General features: G+C 30.6%; 1 protein-coding gene across 2 annotated transcripts in view; it reads left to right on the plus strand.

The window, feature by feature from the left end:
- Window positions 1-19,462, plus strand: part of LOC143192959 (uncharacterized) — a 474,490-nt gene that overhangs the window by 433,260 nt on the left and 21,768 nt on the right. For both annotated transcript variants that reach the window (XM_076398837.1, XM_076398838.1), the window contains one exon: window positions 929-1,060. In XM_076398837.1, the coding sequence (XP_076254952.1) occupies window positions 929-1,060 (132 nt within the window). The remainder of the gene's footprint in view (window positions 1-928; window positions 1,061-19,462) is intronic.

Here is a 19,462-nt window from a genome sequence, read left to right on the forward strand (position 1 = left end):
ATTTTTTATTGCTTTTTTCTACAAAGACCAAATTTTGGAGCCTTTGGACGACTTTTAGAACCTAATATCCACTTAGCTGATCTTTTTCACGCAGGTATATAATATAGAACTCTTGTTTTATCCATTGTTGCATGTAGTCGAAAGATATCATTTTTATTTCGTTTATTTTCCAAAATTTACACGCCATAACCTTGCCAGTCGACTATTGCGTTTTGCCACGCTTTGGAGCGGATTCTTCGTGCGCACTCCACTCGGGTGACTGCCGATTAGACTTCGGAGTGAAAAAATGAGCCAGGTTTCATCCATTGTCACATATCGACAAAAAGTTGGGTTTATTACGCTTGCTTCTTATTGCTCCGAATCATCAACTCGTCGTTGTTTTTGGTCAAAAGTGAGCTCGCGCGGCACCCACTTTGCACATAGCTTTCTCATACCCAAAACATTCGTGAATGTAATGATGTACACGTTCAGTTGATATTTTTAGAGTGTCTGCTATTTCATTCAATCTCAATCTTTTTTGTCGGTAACAACCTCTTTTGAGCGTCCACTGCCTTCACCGTATTCTCATGTCAGCACGCCTAACTTAGCATACCAATCCTTGATAGTTGATAAAGCCAAATTTTTACTTCAACTGTATTTTTTCCCGTCAAATAGCAATAGTTTATAAATACTCGAAATTCCTTTCTATCCACTTTTTCACAATAACAAAAGTTGCATTACTCAAAATCACTCAAAATATTATAATTCACAAACCAAACACGCATCTCTTGAAGGTTAGGGCTAACTAAAAAATATATGGATTTAATTCAAGTAGCACCATCTATGTAGCAGGCTCGGGACTTTTGAATTGACCTGTTAGCTATACCGTCATATAATTTAATGATATAATTAACTTTCATAATATTCTAATTATTCGTATAAATTTCAGGTTCATTGATGTAAGAGGTGGGCCTACGGAAATCCTTAAATATGGGCCTCATCTGACGCAGGGTTATTTCCACGGTGACAGTATTACACGGGATGAAGCAGAGACACTGGTTCTAAATAATGGAAAAGATGGGTAAGTTCTTTAACTAGTTTACTAGAGATAAGGAAAAGGTATCAACAGTATAAAAAAAATATCATAACCATACAGATAACTAAAAAACGATCACACAAAATCATAATTTAACATACAAAATTCAAAAGCTGTATATAACAGATGAGCAGAAAAGTCCCGGCCGCAACAATGAAAACGCGTTTTTTGGTTCAAAATTGGCTTTATTCATCAATGTAATCTCCATCGAGAGCTAATCGTTTCAGCGCCGCTCTAACATTTCAATGCCACTTTTCCAGAACGATTTATATTTTGCCTCAAATTAGACATCAGTTGCTGTCCACTCAGTGATGGCTCCATATTTCATCCATTGTCACATGTCGATGCAGAAATTTCGGTTTGTTACCTTTAATCATAGCCGAACACTGCTCAGAGTCATCAAAACTTTTTTGGTCAAAAACTTTGAACAGAGCTTTCTCTACGACCACGTTTGAAGTCAAAAAACTAACGTTTTATTAGTGTTTCTGATGGAGCAGAGTTCCTATAACACTTTTCAAACCATTGCTTCGCTTGAACAGAACCGTTTCCCATCAAGAAGTTGTGTAAAAGTAAAAAACAAGAAATTGTTCTTGATCCATTGTTTTGAAAGTAACCAAAGTAGTGACACTCTTAGCACAACTCACAAACTTATTAGTAGAATATTATGAAATTTTAGCAGCTTCCTTTTGCTGGATAGTACTAATTGAAAAGCGGTGTATGCTGGTGCATAGTGAAAACTATCGCCATCTAGGTGTTAGGCCGGGGACTTTTCAGTCCCTGTGTTATGTTCTATAGTATATATTACTATATATAACTATCTTGAAAACTCAAAGATATTAAGAAGATCAAAATAAAGATGAAAGATCAAATAATAGAAACAAATCAGCATGATTTTAGCTATGATCATAGATATACATACAATAGAAGCAATTGTTCATCTATATTTTATTTTATAGTTAATTTTTTAAATATACAGATTAGAAAATTATAATATGTACATTATGAAGAGTGTTGAACCTATTTTTAAAATTAGGTTAGTGAGTAATTTTGGTTTGAACAATGCCTTGATGTTTCTTGGAAATTTATATTTGTATGTATTATAATGCGGGGTGACACGTTTCTTAATAACTACGCGGAGTACGTGATAATTTCTGTTAGATAGATGCATGCCGTATAAACGAGATTAATATCTATGTTCAATAATTGTCAGGTTTGTACCGATTATTAGCGTTTAATTTTATGGATGCTCTAATAATATCTATAGTAATACTGCATTATAAATGTTAGATAGAAATATGTATTTAAAATTTCATATAAGCCATCTCGAAAATACACTGTTGCCAGCTGCAGAAAATACACTGTTACGTAGCGATAAACGATAAATAATGATATGAAGAAATCAAATCAAATTATGTTAGTGAATGAACCATTACTCTATAAGATAAGTCAAATTTGATGTTAAAGATAAAGAAGAATATAAAAACGAACCGTAGTGTACAAATTACAATAAAATGCCTATGGGTCAGCTGTACGAGCTTCAATTTTAAAAAATACGTATTACATAGTGACTTTGAAGATAACCTTTTTATATGGAATTTTAAGTGCATATTTAAATTGAATTTTATCACGTATTACCATAATCATATGTAAGAAAGTTAAACCCTCAAACTCGAAATAAAATAGTTCTACTTTGAAACATTGTGGTTTTAGTGGGATCAGAAAGATGTGTTCAAACTGGGTAAAATTTGTAAAATCAACTATCCTTAGTATAAATTAAAATTAGTGACGTTTAATCGAGCTTTTAAATAAAAAACGATTTCAGTATACCTAAAAAATTGTCCAAAGTTGGTTCTGAACCAAATAAATTTAATGTGTAAAGTTTCTATGCACATTAAAACTCTGCGATATCTCCTTCTGGACATTACATCACATCACAAAAAAGCTGTCGAAAATGGTCAATGAAAATGACGAATAAAAATTTAATAATATTATTAATATTTGTCCACAATTCCAAGTAGTAACAAAAGTCACAACATTGGCGAAATTTACATGCAGTGTTAAAATGTAGGAGACTACAGGAGTACAGTAGGAGAATACAGGTTGAAATAAAACATGCAAGTATATTCCCTCTTCTTTACGTAAAAATTAATGCGTAAAAACATATTTAGTTTTAACAGTTTACGTCTTACAAATACTAAAGTTATAAAATATGTTAATATAAGATTAAAATAGCTATAAAGCGATATAAATTGGTACAAGATGATGAAGAATTATGGTGTGTAGTTTAGGATAAATTATGGTGAAATGTTTAAACAGTTACTGTTGAATGTAACTGTTTATGACTGTTAGTGTGTACAAAATGGTAAAGATTAGGCTAAGGTTTGACGGATTTTAACGGAGATTTTCTTTTGTTACAAATGATACAGAGCACTCTTGTGATACATACTGTACGCTTAATTGCGCTGATGACAGAAACCTTCTTATTCTTTGCTAGTTACTTTAGGGAAAGTTGCTAGTTTGTTTTAGTAAAATAAAGATTGTGCTTACTACGATTATTGCTTAATATTCACGATTAGACCAAAGACTCTCTCTCCCTTGGGTTCCTCTTGATGGCACTGAAGGCTGGATCAAACACCCCTTCTGTAGGCTGATTTGTTAGTTTTTCGAATGAGAGAAAGATCGATCGAATCGTAACTTTTTTGTCTTGTTAGAGGACATACGCCCTCAACTCAGTTTTCGATTTTGGTCTATTTTCAGTCATTATTTATCATCACTAAAATAGGACATGCTAGTCCACCCGTCGTATTCTCCAGATATTGCTTCTCCGGAATATCATCTATCCCAGTCTATGACCCACTTTCGAAATGATCAAAACTTCACTATTCAATAGTGTGTTAGATAATGATGTAGAATATTTCTATATATAAGAAAATATCTAAAATCTTTGTATAACTGAAATTGTAATAAATTTTTTCAATGTAAATATTCTTATACCAAGAATCGGTTTAAATTTATCACAAAATTTCGTCCTTCAGCCAATGAACTAGTTCATTCGTTTTTAAATATGTGTCCGTTACATCGAACAGTTTCTATTATTCAAACACCCCATAAATTCTAGATGGAATAAAAATACTTCACGTTTTTCGTTATCTCATGTATAAACATTTTCCATCCTGATGAATATATTATTCGTCCAAATTGTTTTCGGTCGTAAATCAAAAGAATTTCTTGTTAAAACGCTGCCTTGATTTATTTTTATTGTTTTTTGCCAAGATCTTATTTAATAAAGCGACGAAAGTTTTATATCGTTTATTTTCGCGGAACACCAGACGATATCACATTTTTTCTTGCCATTCGTGTTACATAGTCGGTATACATTAATGTTACTAATGGGATACCAATAAAATACTTTAAAATAGCATTTTCTATTTAAAAGCTTGTCATGTGATGGACGCGTGACTAACCACACGTCTAGATAAGTTCGATTTTGACTTATGGATTATAAAATAGTCTGTTATCAACATTACTTAAATATATTTTTGTAATCAAACAAAATCACAATATTTTTAATGCGAATATGTCAATATGAATTACTAACTGTGAAAGGGTTTAGAACTATTATTTTACTAAAAGGTATATTTTATTTAATGGGAAGAAGACTTTACTTGACTTTGACTTGTTGAACTATATATATATGACTATAGAAAGTCTCTTTCGTCTTTTTTTCCTGGTAATTAATTGAATTACGGTTAATTGAATGAATTCAAAACAAGAGAACAGCCCTATGATCTCAGTGAAATCCTACCGACTATGGCAGTTGTGAAGTGTGAAATGTTTTAAAACATTTTTTTCCATACCTCGGTCGAATGTACGTAGTTTCGTCCCTATTAACAGGGAAGAAAGTTAAACATTTACTCCCTGTGAGAAGTACACCCGCGCCCTCTATAACGGCGGGCGGAAAGAATTTCTTATGCGTATTTCTACTCGTAACTAGGGACTATTTATTCTGTCGCTACAACAAATTGTTTACCGCTGTCATTAACGTTGCTACCTCTAACCTTAAAAATAATCATCAGTTTTCTATGGCTTCTAGATGATAAACCGAGACAAAAAGTACGGAAATAAAGTTGTAACATTTTGTTGTAACAATATAATTGATTAAGCGACATATATAAAATTCAGATCTTGTATAGTTGTTTACCTTGGTGGTACAATAATTTTAGCAGTTAGTGACTCGAGATATTATACTATCCCGTAAACAATAACATTATTAAAAGTTTCAAAGTTTATTTGTATATGCGTCATCGAAATTTGTGACGTCAAAACGTCGCTATGTTGCCGCATCAACTCTCAGTTTTAGTTCAGTTTGGCTTTGACATACAACAAAATTCTAAGCTAAATAAAATAATTGAACCAAAATGTTATCAAATACAATTTATTTTAACGTTTACGTTCATCCGTTTACGTGTTCGAACTAATCAGACAGCATTATGTCTCTTTTAACTAGAATAAAATGAGAAGGAAAATATTGTCTGATTCCAAAAAGAATTTACAAATTGCGACAGGCAGTACATTAAACATCTTGATGACGCATATACAAATAAACTTTGAATAGACTATATAATAGTTTTGTAATGTAGTGCTATAGCGAAACTTTCACAGCCTTCCTAAAATGACTGAAATAAATATAGCACTCACTGAATCTTGGGTTATAGGGTTAGATAATATAGCATAAATCATTTTCGTTCATAGTGTATATAGAACGACAGTGATTTCATTCTATTGGCAATTCACTTGGAATTATGGTTCGAAATATAGTTGTAGAAATATCCAATACGATATAACATCAGTTATTGTACTATCGAATAGTAGACGGATTGCATGTATTTTCATTTTAAAAAGACTAAGAAATTTTTAAAATATATTAATCAAAATCTTTCATCATTTTATTTCTTTTTCCCGTCTTTCTGGCAACATAGCAACACCCCATCGAAAGATCGAAGTTGATTTTGCAGTAATCCATCCTCCCATTGGGCAAGGCTCAAGGTACTATGTCTGTTCAGAACTACTGTGGCAGAACTTCCAAATGGAACTGAAACAATGTGTCCATCTTTACGTTATCATGCATAAATACGTTATCATGCATGCATATCATGCAAGAAGATGACTTTAAGTCTGTTACTCGCAATTGCTTTCCTTTTTTGCAACAATATGTCGTTTCATTTACTGAATTGACATCAGCGGACATCTTCTGTAAGAGTTTTATTCGGTTTCTGCAGCCCATTATAAACTATACCACAACTCATCAACACCTTATAACCAAGCATATTTAGCTTTGTTGAGTTGATGAACCATCCATCTGCTGGACTAATATATGATAGACCCACTTTTCATTTCGTGTATGAGGTATTTTTCCACATTTTGCATCATACCTCTCACACCCAAAGCTCTGGAAACAGTTGATTCATCAACTGCTAAAGTGTCTGAAAGTTCTTTGGCTATTTTGAGCTGGATTTTCGCCTAATAAGCCTTGCAAGTTATTTTCTTCAAAATAACTACTTTGAAATCCTTGAAACCAAAACTGACATTAGAATATGCCCCTGCAGCATCACCAAAAGGCTCTACGAGTGCTTGATAAGCTTCGGAAAAAGATGTATTCAAATCAAACGAACAACAGGAACAATGAATACCGAAAATGTAATTTTGAGTGTTCCATGATTAGCGCCTGTATATATTGAATAACAAAATGATTCTTGATTGTAATACTTTATAGCTATGGGTCTTTGTGCAGCTTCAAACCATATTTTTTGCATTTGCCGATCAAACGTCAACCTGTCTTATTTTCCTCATAATTACTTTGATTCTGATTGATTGAATGAATTCAAAAAAGAACAGCCTTATAATCTTCCTGGAATCCTACCGACTGCGCTAGTTATGCAGCATAACCAAGCGATTCTAAAATTGCTTAATCGGCTTTCGCAGCAGCTTTATGCAAATCAAACAACAGAAATAATGAATTATTGAGATCGTGAATGACCTAACAGTTGTTTAGATTGATACCGCTAAACAAGAGACATGAAAGCACCTAATAAATACCACAGAATTAATTCACAGTACTATTAAAATATCATAATCGATTTTTGTGTCTGACAAAATAGTGTGCTTCGTTTAATGTTAACTTTCAAGGCCTGTTTTAATATTTAAAAATGCTATAAATTAAGTATTATAATTTCACAAGACTCTCATAGTCCAAATATATTGAAAACCTAGCGAGAAAACAAACGAAAAACATATCCATACCCAAACAAACTTAACGAAAATGCAACGATAATGGCGATATTATATTTTTACAACGGCGAGCGCCAAAAAAATACGTTCAAACATGAACGAGGCAAACTTTCTCGCATACATCAACCCTCCTATAAAGACCGAAGCAAAAATAACATTGGCAACTAGTCAATGTACACAATCGCGAATAATTCCCGGAGCAAGTGAGTTTTCGCCCGATTATTTTTTATTTATATAAATCGTTGCGCGATTTATGCGAACGATTTAGGTCCACATCGAAAAGCGTAAAACGGACCTTTGTTATTCTAGCGCCATTTAAACTGGAGATCGGACGGTTTCCGTTGCATTTTCCGAATGGAATTTTTAACCGCATAAAAGTTATTTTTATTCGCCACCAAATTAAATTTCGTTACGGCGCGAACGGTATTCGCGTTTTAATTGATAATTAAAACCGACGGGAATCGGTCGCCGTATTTTTAGATTGTCGCTCGTAATTTTTATCGTATATTGATATATAGGGTGCCTTGAAACGTTATAGATTCAACGAACACGAGTTTTAAAAATTCCACCTTCAGCATTTTTGGAGAATTATATATAGAGACGACACTAAAAGTTGGCAGGGTTAAAATTTCATTTGTTCACATTGCACATGCGCACTTCCGAAGTTTGTTTAAATTTGTCAGAGCGCGAATAATTGACAGAACTCCACCTGATTGGAATGGCGGTATTTACGATTAGGTTATTGACGGATAATTTTGATTATTAATAGAAAAATTAATGTATATGGATAACTATGAATCTAATAATTTGATACAGTTTTTCTTTGTGAATTATATATATATATATATATATATATATATATATATATATATATATATATATATATATATATATATATATATATATATATATAGGGATAATAATAAAATTTAGTAAGTTTTGAATAATAATTAGGAGTATAATATAAATGGACCTTTATTATTCGTAACATGTCCAAAGACTATTAGGAAATCTGTACTAAAATATTAACACAACATTAGGAATTAGAATTAAATAACACCCTTTCATATGAAAGTAAACGAATGGAATACAATATGCTGTCTTTTACAAACAAGAAGGAACTGGGTAGAAAGCCACGACAAAGGTAATATTTAACAATTTTTATACTTAAGTAAGATATAGCAAGTAGTTAAATATCAATTGTTAATAGCTCTCCATCAGGTTAAAATGAAAATCCAATAAAGAAAAGGAAACAGAAAAGTATCTTGTATAAAAAAAATAACCTACAATTAGTTTTTGAAATTACCTAAATTAATAAAAATAATTAGTAATTATTTTAGTATCATTCTTTTATTGTAAATATTAGTAATACTTTATTAAAATTAGATATAATGAAAACTACCTATTAAAGAGAAACAAAAAAGCAATTTAAATTTAATTTGAAGAAACCTGTAATTTATTTTTATGTGATGAAACTTAATGAACGAAACTATTATTTAAACTCAAAAAATATAAATATAAGGATAAATAGACATCCAGTAGCTTTTCCACTGTCATCATACATTTTCGCTGCAAATGATTTATCATCAACAAATTATTGAGAGACTATTGCCATGTTGGTATTTACACCTGTATTTTTGTGATAGCATTATCCCACATTTTAATTCACTCCTCACCCCTTAAGTAGTACCTAAATGGTGAAATCTTACCATATATGACTTGACTAATTCCGCACATTTTCCCTATTTCTGTCTCCATTATTATGCTTCTTAAAATGTTTTGTTATTGTGAAAAAAATGGATAAAAAAGAATTTCGCGTGTTGATAAAATATTGCTTTTTGAAGGGAAACAATTGAAGCAAAAACTTGGCTTGATGCCGTGTTTCCGGATACTGTTCCAGCAAAGTCAACCATCAAGGATTGTTATGCTAGATTTAGATGTGGTGAAATGAGGACCGAAGACGGTGAACGCATTGGACTTGTCTGAAGATGATCTAACATAATAAAACAGAGTTTTTGCATCGATATGTAACAATGAATGAAACATGCCTCCATCATTTCACTCCGAAGTCCAATCGACAGTCATCCGAGTGGACTGCACACAATGAACCCGCTCCAAAGCGTGGGAAAACGCAACAGTCGGCTGGCAAGATTATGGCGTCTGTATTTTGGGATGCGCGTGGAATAATTTTCATTGACTACCTTGAAATAGGAAGGACTATCAACAGGGACTATTACATAGCATTTTTGGACCATTTGAAGGACGAAGTCGCCGAAAAATGGCCACATTTGCAGAAAAAGAAAGTGCTGCTTCTCCAAGACAGTGCACCGTGTCACAAGTCACTGAAAATGATTTCAAATATCCATGAATTGGGCTTCGAATTGCTTTCTTAGCCGCCGTATTCGCCAGATTTGGCTCCCAGCGACTATTTCCTGTTCTCAGATCTCAAGAGAATGCTCACTGGGAAGACATTTTCTTCAAATGAAGAGGTGATCGCCGAAACTGAGACCTATTTTGAAGTAATGGACAAATCGTACTACAAAAATGGTATCGAAAAGTTGAAGGGTCGCTATAATCAGTGTATCACCCTTGAAGGGAATGATGTTGAATAAAGAAAAGTAATTTTGGCAAAAAAATGTGTTTTACTATGGTAGGCCGGGAACTTTTCAATTGACTTGTTAATATTGCAACTTTAACTGTATTATACACTAATTCCTTTAGGTATACACGTAAGATACCAGAAAAATAAGATACTTTATAAACACAATAAAAAACTAGCATGTCATTATCCCTGTAATAAAAATAAAATTAACAATATTATAAATCGCTTAGGTCTGTGAATAAACATTTTTAGGTATCTCTAAATAGCTGCTAAACAATACTTAAGGTTGAAAATTAAAAGTTAAAATTAAAAAAAGACTTAAAGTTGAAAATAAAGAGCAGATCTTTAGATAAAACTTATAATGTCCATTATCATTGTTCTACTATATAATTAAAAAAGATAATTAACATTTTTTACAGCTTGAATTAAATTATAACTCAATAAATTATTTACACGAGATAACAATGGAGAAATGAAATGCCCTTGTATGTCCATGTTTTTTTTGCATAATTGGGATTGTCACCAGAATATATTTTACATTGACCTCAATTTTTTTTCTAGTTTAAAGTTTAACTTCCTTCCCGATTATGAAGAATTTCACAAGGACGTGTTTAAAAAACAGTATTTCATTATACAAAAAATTGTTTAATAAATTCTCGCAGAAACCTAAATATGGATGTTTTAAAACAACGGTATTCTTTATCTTTTTTTCCTGACCTCGTACAATTAAATCGTTAACTAAATAAGACGTTACTGGTTGACTTAAATCTGATTCTAATTTACGCAGTGATACGGCAACGTGACCTTCAATACCAACGAAACAAAAAAAAAGCATAAAATATCACGTCTTTTTAGGTCAATGCAGTTAATGTATCATAAATAAATAATTGTCACCGTCTCCCCCTCTTCCTCCCCGCCCTGTACCTCTTATCATAACAATATGAACATTTGTATTGTTCGCATAAGTTTCTTCGGTGTACTTTCACTAAATCGGTTTGAAATTTTTTGTTTTTGATAATGTACGTGTCACAAGTAGCAATTTAAAATTCAAATTTCAAAAATATGCGTTTCAAAAATAGATTATACTCTTTGTATAACTGTTACAACAAAAACTGAACCCCATAGCAATTTCACTATATATTAACATCACAATAAACAAAAGTCAGAGCAGATCATACTCAAAAAACTGCACTGACTAGCCGGTGGGCTCTCCAAACTTGATATAAGATCAAAGAGATTGATCATTATAAAGCCTATTTCGGCTTATAGGGTTGCACTAAAACATCAAACCGACTAGTAATCGGAGGCTGCCAAAACAAAAAAGTTCTTTGATAATTGGCAATGCAACTGAATGATGATCCAGAAATCAAATAGCTTTACAAAGTTCAAGGTCAAAGCAACAAAACGAGTCAAACTTGTATATAATCTATTCAAAGCTTTTTCAGTAATGCGTCGTGGATATTTGTGACATCGAAACATTACAATGTTGCCGTATCAACTGTTTTTTTTTGTTTTAAGTTTTAGTTCAGTTTGGTTTTGACATACAAGAAAATTCTAATCTAAATAAAATAATTGAACAAAAATTTTATCAAATATAATTTATTTTAATATTATAGTACATCTAATACATATACTATAAAAACTACAATTAAGAACACAGGTATAATAGTTTGTAGGTTAGATTTGTTTTGTTTACATTTAACTCTTTTCCACACCATCCATGAGGTAGAGTTTCTAGGCGCGTTTTTTTATGTAGAGGTATCCCCCGAAGGCCTAATCCACCTAATTAACAATTGTATATCCGAGAAACGTATTTTACTTTCATTCCAGAGCATATTTACTTTTTTCGTTTAGTTCTTGTTTCCTTCAATGGTGTGTTTACTTGTCAAGTCATCTTGGTATCACTGTATATTTTATTTCTTCTGCTACTATCTGTGTACACCATTCTTCATAAAATTAATCACTGAATTCTGTCTAAGGCATTTACCATATCTACGAAAGAGTTAGTATTCATTTTCTCCTCAAACGTTCTAACCTAATGCTCATGTTTAATTTTGAACAATTGCAATCATATCTGTGCACACATATCTTTCACGCCCTACAATATCATTTTCTACAGTTATATTCAATTAATTATGTGCATACTTTTAGTTCTTTTCACTCTCATTACTCTGTCTCAGGTATTTCCAGCATTACATAGCAATATCACATATCCTGAAAGTTTCCTTCAGTCACTTTCACTTTACTGGTTACTGTCCAATTTAATCACTAAATTGTTAATTTCTAATCTGTCCAAAACATGTTCACAATTCCACCATTTATCAATTACTTCCTTTGTATGTCTTATCAAGTTCATCCAAACCGAAGGTGTTATTATTGACTTCCACTTCCTTCCACATATCCAAACAGTTTTTGATGGAATGTCCTTCTCAACCAGCAATATATGACCAACAAAACCCAATTGAATGCTATTGTAACTTTTACCTTTTTCCATCAATTTTTATTGTCTTTACACTTTTTTTGTTACTCTCTTGCCAAGAGTGCCACAATGAACCATTTTGAAATATTCAAGTTTTTTATATTATTTTATGTTTTTTGCTATTATTTTATGCTAGTTGAATTATTTTTAAGGCAATGCCTGGCAGTTCTATTAAACCTCTCTGAGGGTTATCTTTACACTATTTAAACCCTATGCCCTGTAAGAATGTATGAAAAGATATCTTACATCTCCTAAAAAGTTGCCTGTCCCTAATTATTTTATGTATACTTTCTAGAGAGACAATTTTCTCTAAAATAATTTTATTAAATTATGTTTATGTCGATAAAATAGTTTGTGTACTTACTGTTCTTGTACATTTCGTATATTTGGTCTCGAATAGAGCTTCGGTCAAGATTCGTCACCCACTTTTTATATAGACGAGTTTTCTTGGGTGAATCTAACGTATTATCCTTCATTTTGTAAACGATGTTATTCACAGTACCCTCAGTAATATTTAGCATGGCAGCAATCCGTTAAAAACATTTTCAATAAAATGTTTAGGACTTATATTATTTAATATCGTCAATAATCTTTAACGGAATTTAGCGGCAAATGGGGGCCTCCGTTATCTCGTCCCTTTTCGAAATAACCGAAACAGAATATCTAAATATAAATAAGAGAAAATCTAAATATAATGAATAAGGCTACCATTTTAGAACCGTTTTCAATTCACCGAATATAATATTTCCATACTAGGAAAGTTTTAAACTTTGAATCAACATATATCACGTTTATGGTTTTGTAGGAAATGAAAATGGATAAACGATAATTCAAATAATCAGTGATTTATATTTATTGTTCAAACAATTGTGTACCGTATGTGCCCACTTCACAAAGAACCGCCATATACATCAGCACACTTTTTGTGACCTAATACGTAATACGTATAAGACGTAATCTAACTCATTAACAGTTTTTTTTTATTTACTGATATAAATCTAGTAAACATTGCTTTATTAGCAAAGCGGTAACTATATTAATGAAAAATTAAAAATAAATTACATTTCATTGCGTATACTAGTTTAATACTCAACGTCATATACAAGTAACTTACTTCATTTCTTAACAAATTTCAGATACATCTGAAGGAATACAGATACTTCTTACATTATAACGTAATTAATAAAATAGATTTTTTTGAGTCTAAATAAGTTATTAAGATATTACTTAAAAAAATCAAATTTCCATTATAAAAGTCAAATAATATTTTTAAAAGCATATCATTTTTTTTTTTCATTTTCATTTAATCTTGGTACATTCAATTAATATATCCTTTTTAACTAAAACTATACAAACGTTTACAACATATACAACGTAATTTAAAAAAGCATTTTCATATAATAATGATTTTGAAAAAGGATTGAAAGTAGTTGAATTACTAAACTCCAAAATGAGCAAGTTGTAAATTAAAAAATGATAAAAAATAGGTTCCGAAATAATTTTAAGGTATTTATCTAACATTTCTCTGACATTGAAAATGTAAATAGATAAATAGGTTTGCGTAGATATTAAGCTATATTGCGTGTATATAGTAGAATATAAAATACGTGTAGTAGATAAGTTAAATAAGGTTTTTGTTTATTTTTATTTAGTTATTACAACGATTATTATGTACATATTTTATTTTAATTTTTTTTTTGTGTTAAAGATCTAAGTTTGATTATTTTTTAATTTTTAGACTTCCTTATTTATTTTTTGAAGTCAAATTTCAATTTTTTTGTTAAAAATATTTTATTTAAAATTTTATTCAAACGAGAATAATAGGATTATGAAAATAGAGAACATTTAACAGAATCTAATATGAAACCCGATGGTTCCCATGCAGAAAATGGCGATTAAGCTTCGAATTTAGCGTCTCCAAAATAACCAAGCGAAAACTGACGCTGTAAAGCTTAGAAGATTGCGCGCAACCACTATCTCGATACCGTGATGAAAGAAAAAAGATTAAAACGAGCACATCGCCTGGCCAGTGGTGGACGGTTGACTAATACGGTTCTTTACATTAATTAATTAATTATAGGTTGTTATTACTTCAACGCTTGTTTCCCGCTTATTTTATATAATTCAATTAATTCGTTACTGAATAGTTTGTCCCATGTATTTAGTTGATTTGTAGAGCAAGTTACGTGTAGAGTATGTTATCTCGTGAAGATATATTTGGAATTAGTTGTAGTAAATAAATGCCAAGGATGGTTACAAGCAGTTACGGTGGATTATAAGGCATTGAACCCGGAATTTCTTCCAATAGCGTGTATTTTTTTATATCGACATTAACAGTACGAATTTCATATAAGCAATATTTTAATTCTTATTCTCCTTCTCATGATATGTACAGTACCTTTGGGATTTTGGTAACTATGTTAATATTTAATAGTTTCCTTTTGAATATATATATATATATATATATATATATATATATATATATATATATATATATATATATATATTATCTTCTATATATTTATAATATTATATTCGGAATTTTAAATTTTATATCAATATTATAATGCCATCCAATCTTACACTAACAAAAAGTACTTTTACTCCAGTTATATCGGCCTATAAATTAATTTTGAAGGATTTACAATAGAGGGTGTTACTGTATATTAAATCATATTGGGTACCCTTGTAAACAACTTCATGTTGAGGCCTCTCACATTCATTCTTCATTCAACTTAATTGTTCAGCATGTCGTTTCGTCGATGTGTGAACAAAAATATCAATGCGTTGAAAATGTCTTAATTTGTACCGAATAAATCGCATTTGTCAGAAGTTTGACAAACGCTGTGTATAGTTCATCAATTTAATCACGTGAATGCTGGTCTCGGCGTTTAAAAAGTGCTGATTTTGACACCGAAAATAAAAAATATTCTGGACAGACAAAAACATATGACGACAAGGGTTTGAAGCCGTTACTAGATGAACCCATCAACAGGGATCACGATCGGCTACATTGGATGCGTTTGGACCGAATATTGCTTAAAACAACGACCGAAGTATGAGCAAAGACACAGCAATGTTATTCTTCGGTATGACAACGCTCGACCACATGTAGCAAAACTGGTAAAAACATACATGGAAACATTAAACTGCTACCCCACCCGCTGTATTCCCCAAACCTTACTGCTTCTAATTCTATTATTCCGACGTATGTCTTGACTTGTCAGAACAGCGCTTCAGTTCTTAGGAAGATACCAATAAATTGATCAATTCATGGATAGCCTCATCTTTTTTCCGAGATGGAATCCGTAAAATGCCTGAAAGGTGGAAAAAGAGTAGCAGCTACCATTAAACAATACTTTGAATAATACAGTGTACCAATTTTTCACACTAAAGTTTCAAATTAAACAATTGTCCTTTAAAACTAATTTGTAGGCCTAATGAAAACTAAAAAAATAAATAAGTGTAAGTACTTCCACACACTTTCTATTGTTGTTCTATTTTCTCAAACTTATAAATCCATGACATTTCATTCAGATATCCTCTACCATTTTTTAAATATTTTATAATATCTGCGAAATTAAACAAATTCGATAGCAAACTACAAAATAGTGTTACTAAATCATAATATTTTATTGATAATTCATACTTTACGTATATACACACGAATTTTTTCTTTTAGATGATAACTAATTATATTATCTTAATAAACTGAAGAAAAATGTAAACGTAAAATTGACCTAAAAAGTGCCATCTAACCATTACTATCCTAAACAACATACCCGTAGAGTAAATCACTAATTTAATTGCTTATCATCATCATTTTGTAGACTACCTTTGCCATTTCTGTCATACTCACTATATATGTGATTTATTCCCGCTACATGGCATCTAGCTGATTTCCACTAGTGATCTAATAGGCTTTTGTTACAAATAAAGACGCGTATTTCTTAAAAATAAAAGTACAGCTCAGCATTGAATTAAAAGTATTGTATCACATAACGATAAGCATTTTTCCATTCTTACAACACTTCCTTTCCATATTTACAAACTTATTATACATCGTAACATGTTGTATCTCAAGCTACAGCTTCGAAATATGTATAATTTATAGAATTACTACATTCTATTGTTTTTAACTACTTTCAGAACATTAATTATGCGACAGATACTTCTCAACCGATCATCGTATATTCACGCAAATCAATAGCTCATCCAAAAAGACAAAAGCTCTAATTGACTACACCGAAAATACGTTAAAGGATACATTTTTAATCACAATCAATAACCTGTCGAGTTCAACCGTATAAATATAGACCCACTCTTGTTGCTAAGAGTAACTCGATACCATGTAAATTCCCACTCATTCATCGATAAGGAATTTCGTATATATAGTAGGTTATTAGTCCATTTTTTATTCTTAATTCTTACAAAAAAATACGTATCTCGAATTAATCGTTTAACACGGTTTTTTTGGTGCTATACTCGGAAGAAATATTATTAATCGTGTTTCTATGACAAGCTGATATTTGACTTTTCAGAACATCATTCGCGCATGACAATTCAAGGCTTTTAAGTCACCCATGTACAGATATAATCAGCGGCAATTAAAGCTTTCAAATCTATGTTTAATTAAAGTCATAATTATACCTTAACCTACACATTTTAAATCTAATTGTAAGTTTATTATCTTCTACGTAGCTCATTATATTAATTCGTCCATTCGTCCATCAACATTATCATTATCATTTTCATTCCTGACGAAAAACATAACAATAGTATATATATATATATATATATATATATATATATATATATATATATATATATATATATATATATGTATATATATATATATATATATATATATATATGTATATATATATGTTTCTATGACAAGCTGATATTTGACTTTTCAGAACATCATTCGCGCATGACAATTCAAGGCTTTTAAGTCACCCATGTACAGATATAATCAGCGGCAATTAAAGCTTTCAAATCTATGTTTAATTAAAGTCATAATTATACCTTAACCTACACATTTTAAATCTAATTGTAAGTTTATTATCTTCTACGTAGCTCATTATATTAATTCGTCCATTCGTCCATCAACATTATCATTATCATTTTCATTCCTGACGAAAAACATAACAATAGTATATATATATATATATATATATATATATATATATATATATATATATATATATATATATATATGTATATATATATATATATATATATATATATATGTATATATATATATATATATATATATATATATATATATGTATATATATATATATATATATATATATATATATATATGTATATATATATATATATATATATATATATATGTATATATATATATATATATATATATATATATATATATATATATATATATACATATATATATATATATATATATATATATATACATATATATATATATATATATATATATATATATACATATATATATATATATATATATATATATACATACATATATATATATGTATATATATATGTATATATATATATTTATATATACATATATATATATATATATATATATATATATATATATATATATATATATATAACTGAAGTGCTTAAGATACATTTTATTTCTTATTAACGATGATACACCAGCCTCCATCAATGAGTTATTAGATCAAAAGACCAGCTGGCCATAACCTGATGAATAAAAAATTTGCAATGGAAATCCAAAGAAATAACAGGATAATGAAATATGCTCTTTCTGACATTGATAAAATACGTACTTTATCAGATGGTTTGACCTTCTGTGGTGTGAAAAACATACAGAGAGCCAGATTGCATTGCTTATTTGCGATTCATTTATTCAATTTAAATCTACAGTTATGTCCACGTACCTTTCCATCTCAATAAATCAATGATGATTTCAATTGTTTCTAATTTGTATTCTATAAGATGCAATTGCATTCGGCTGCGCATTATAAAGTTCCCTTATATAACAGCCACATATATATTTATAATGTCACGTCTGCTGCCTTTTCAATTCTCTTAAGATTTTGTTTTCAAGGAAAAATAATGTAAATATTTATATACTCATGGTCTCCTTATTCATGATTTTATTGTAAATTAACCAATTAATAGTTCTTTGAACAAACCCTCTATTTTCGAGTTTTTTTTTAAATTAAAAAGCACGTGACACACATATTACATCTAGTTAGTCACTAAATATCTAGTAATTGTTCCTTAATATTGTTCTTAAAGCCTAGATTTAAGAAGAGAAGAATTTAGACCTCCTAAATGTAAGAGGACGCCCCCTTAAAAGCACTGTTTTCACATATCCTTTAACTTCAAAGTTTTCAAAGGATATTTGTCTCTTCAGCCTCCTGATAAATTCACTTCGACTTGTTATGTTCACGCAATCTTATTTGGTGTTTTTTTTTCGCAAACCGTTTAATTTCTTCACTGACCTCCTTATGGAGCTTAACAATTCTCCGAAGAACTTTGAACTGGACATCTAGTACTGTGCCCAAGCATTCTGATGTGCTCAAAGCTAATTAAGAATTTCACCAGAACAGTTAAATATTTTTATTCATATCAGTTATGTTTCATGAAAATGCCGGCTTCCAATATGAATAAGTATTTTGAATATGAATAATAACTGTATGTACAATTGTCGGTCGGAATGTGTGGCTGTCGACGCGATTGTTTATCGGAATACGTACTACTATTTTTGTGGAAGAAATTCGCATGGGAACTGTAAACACTGGTTAACTAATTGTTTATTTCACGTGTTAAATACTACATGTGTTCGACGGGAGCATGGAGCGGATATTAGATTAGGTAAAGAAAGCTCGGAAGCGCTATGGGAGTGGTACTGTTACAACGGGTAGAGGAAAGAGATAGAGACGTCGTCGTAGTGGTATTTTTAACCGGAAACCGCATGGTACCAATCAACCAGCGTTGCCAACCTTTGAACTTAATGTAGATGTAATAGTGGTGGCCTATAAACCAT

The sequence above is a fragment of the Rhynchophorus ferrugineus genome, unplaced genomic scaffold (genome assembly GCF_030347505.1).
Source record: "Rhynchophorus ferrugineus isolate W39M unplaced genomic scaffold, kcgeb_rfMv2 rfM3, whole genome shotgun sequence".
Lineage (NCBI taxonomy): Eukaryota > Metazoa > Arthropoda > Insecta > Coleoptera > Curculionidae > Rhynchophorus > Rhynchophorus ferrugineus.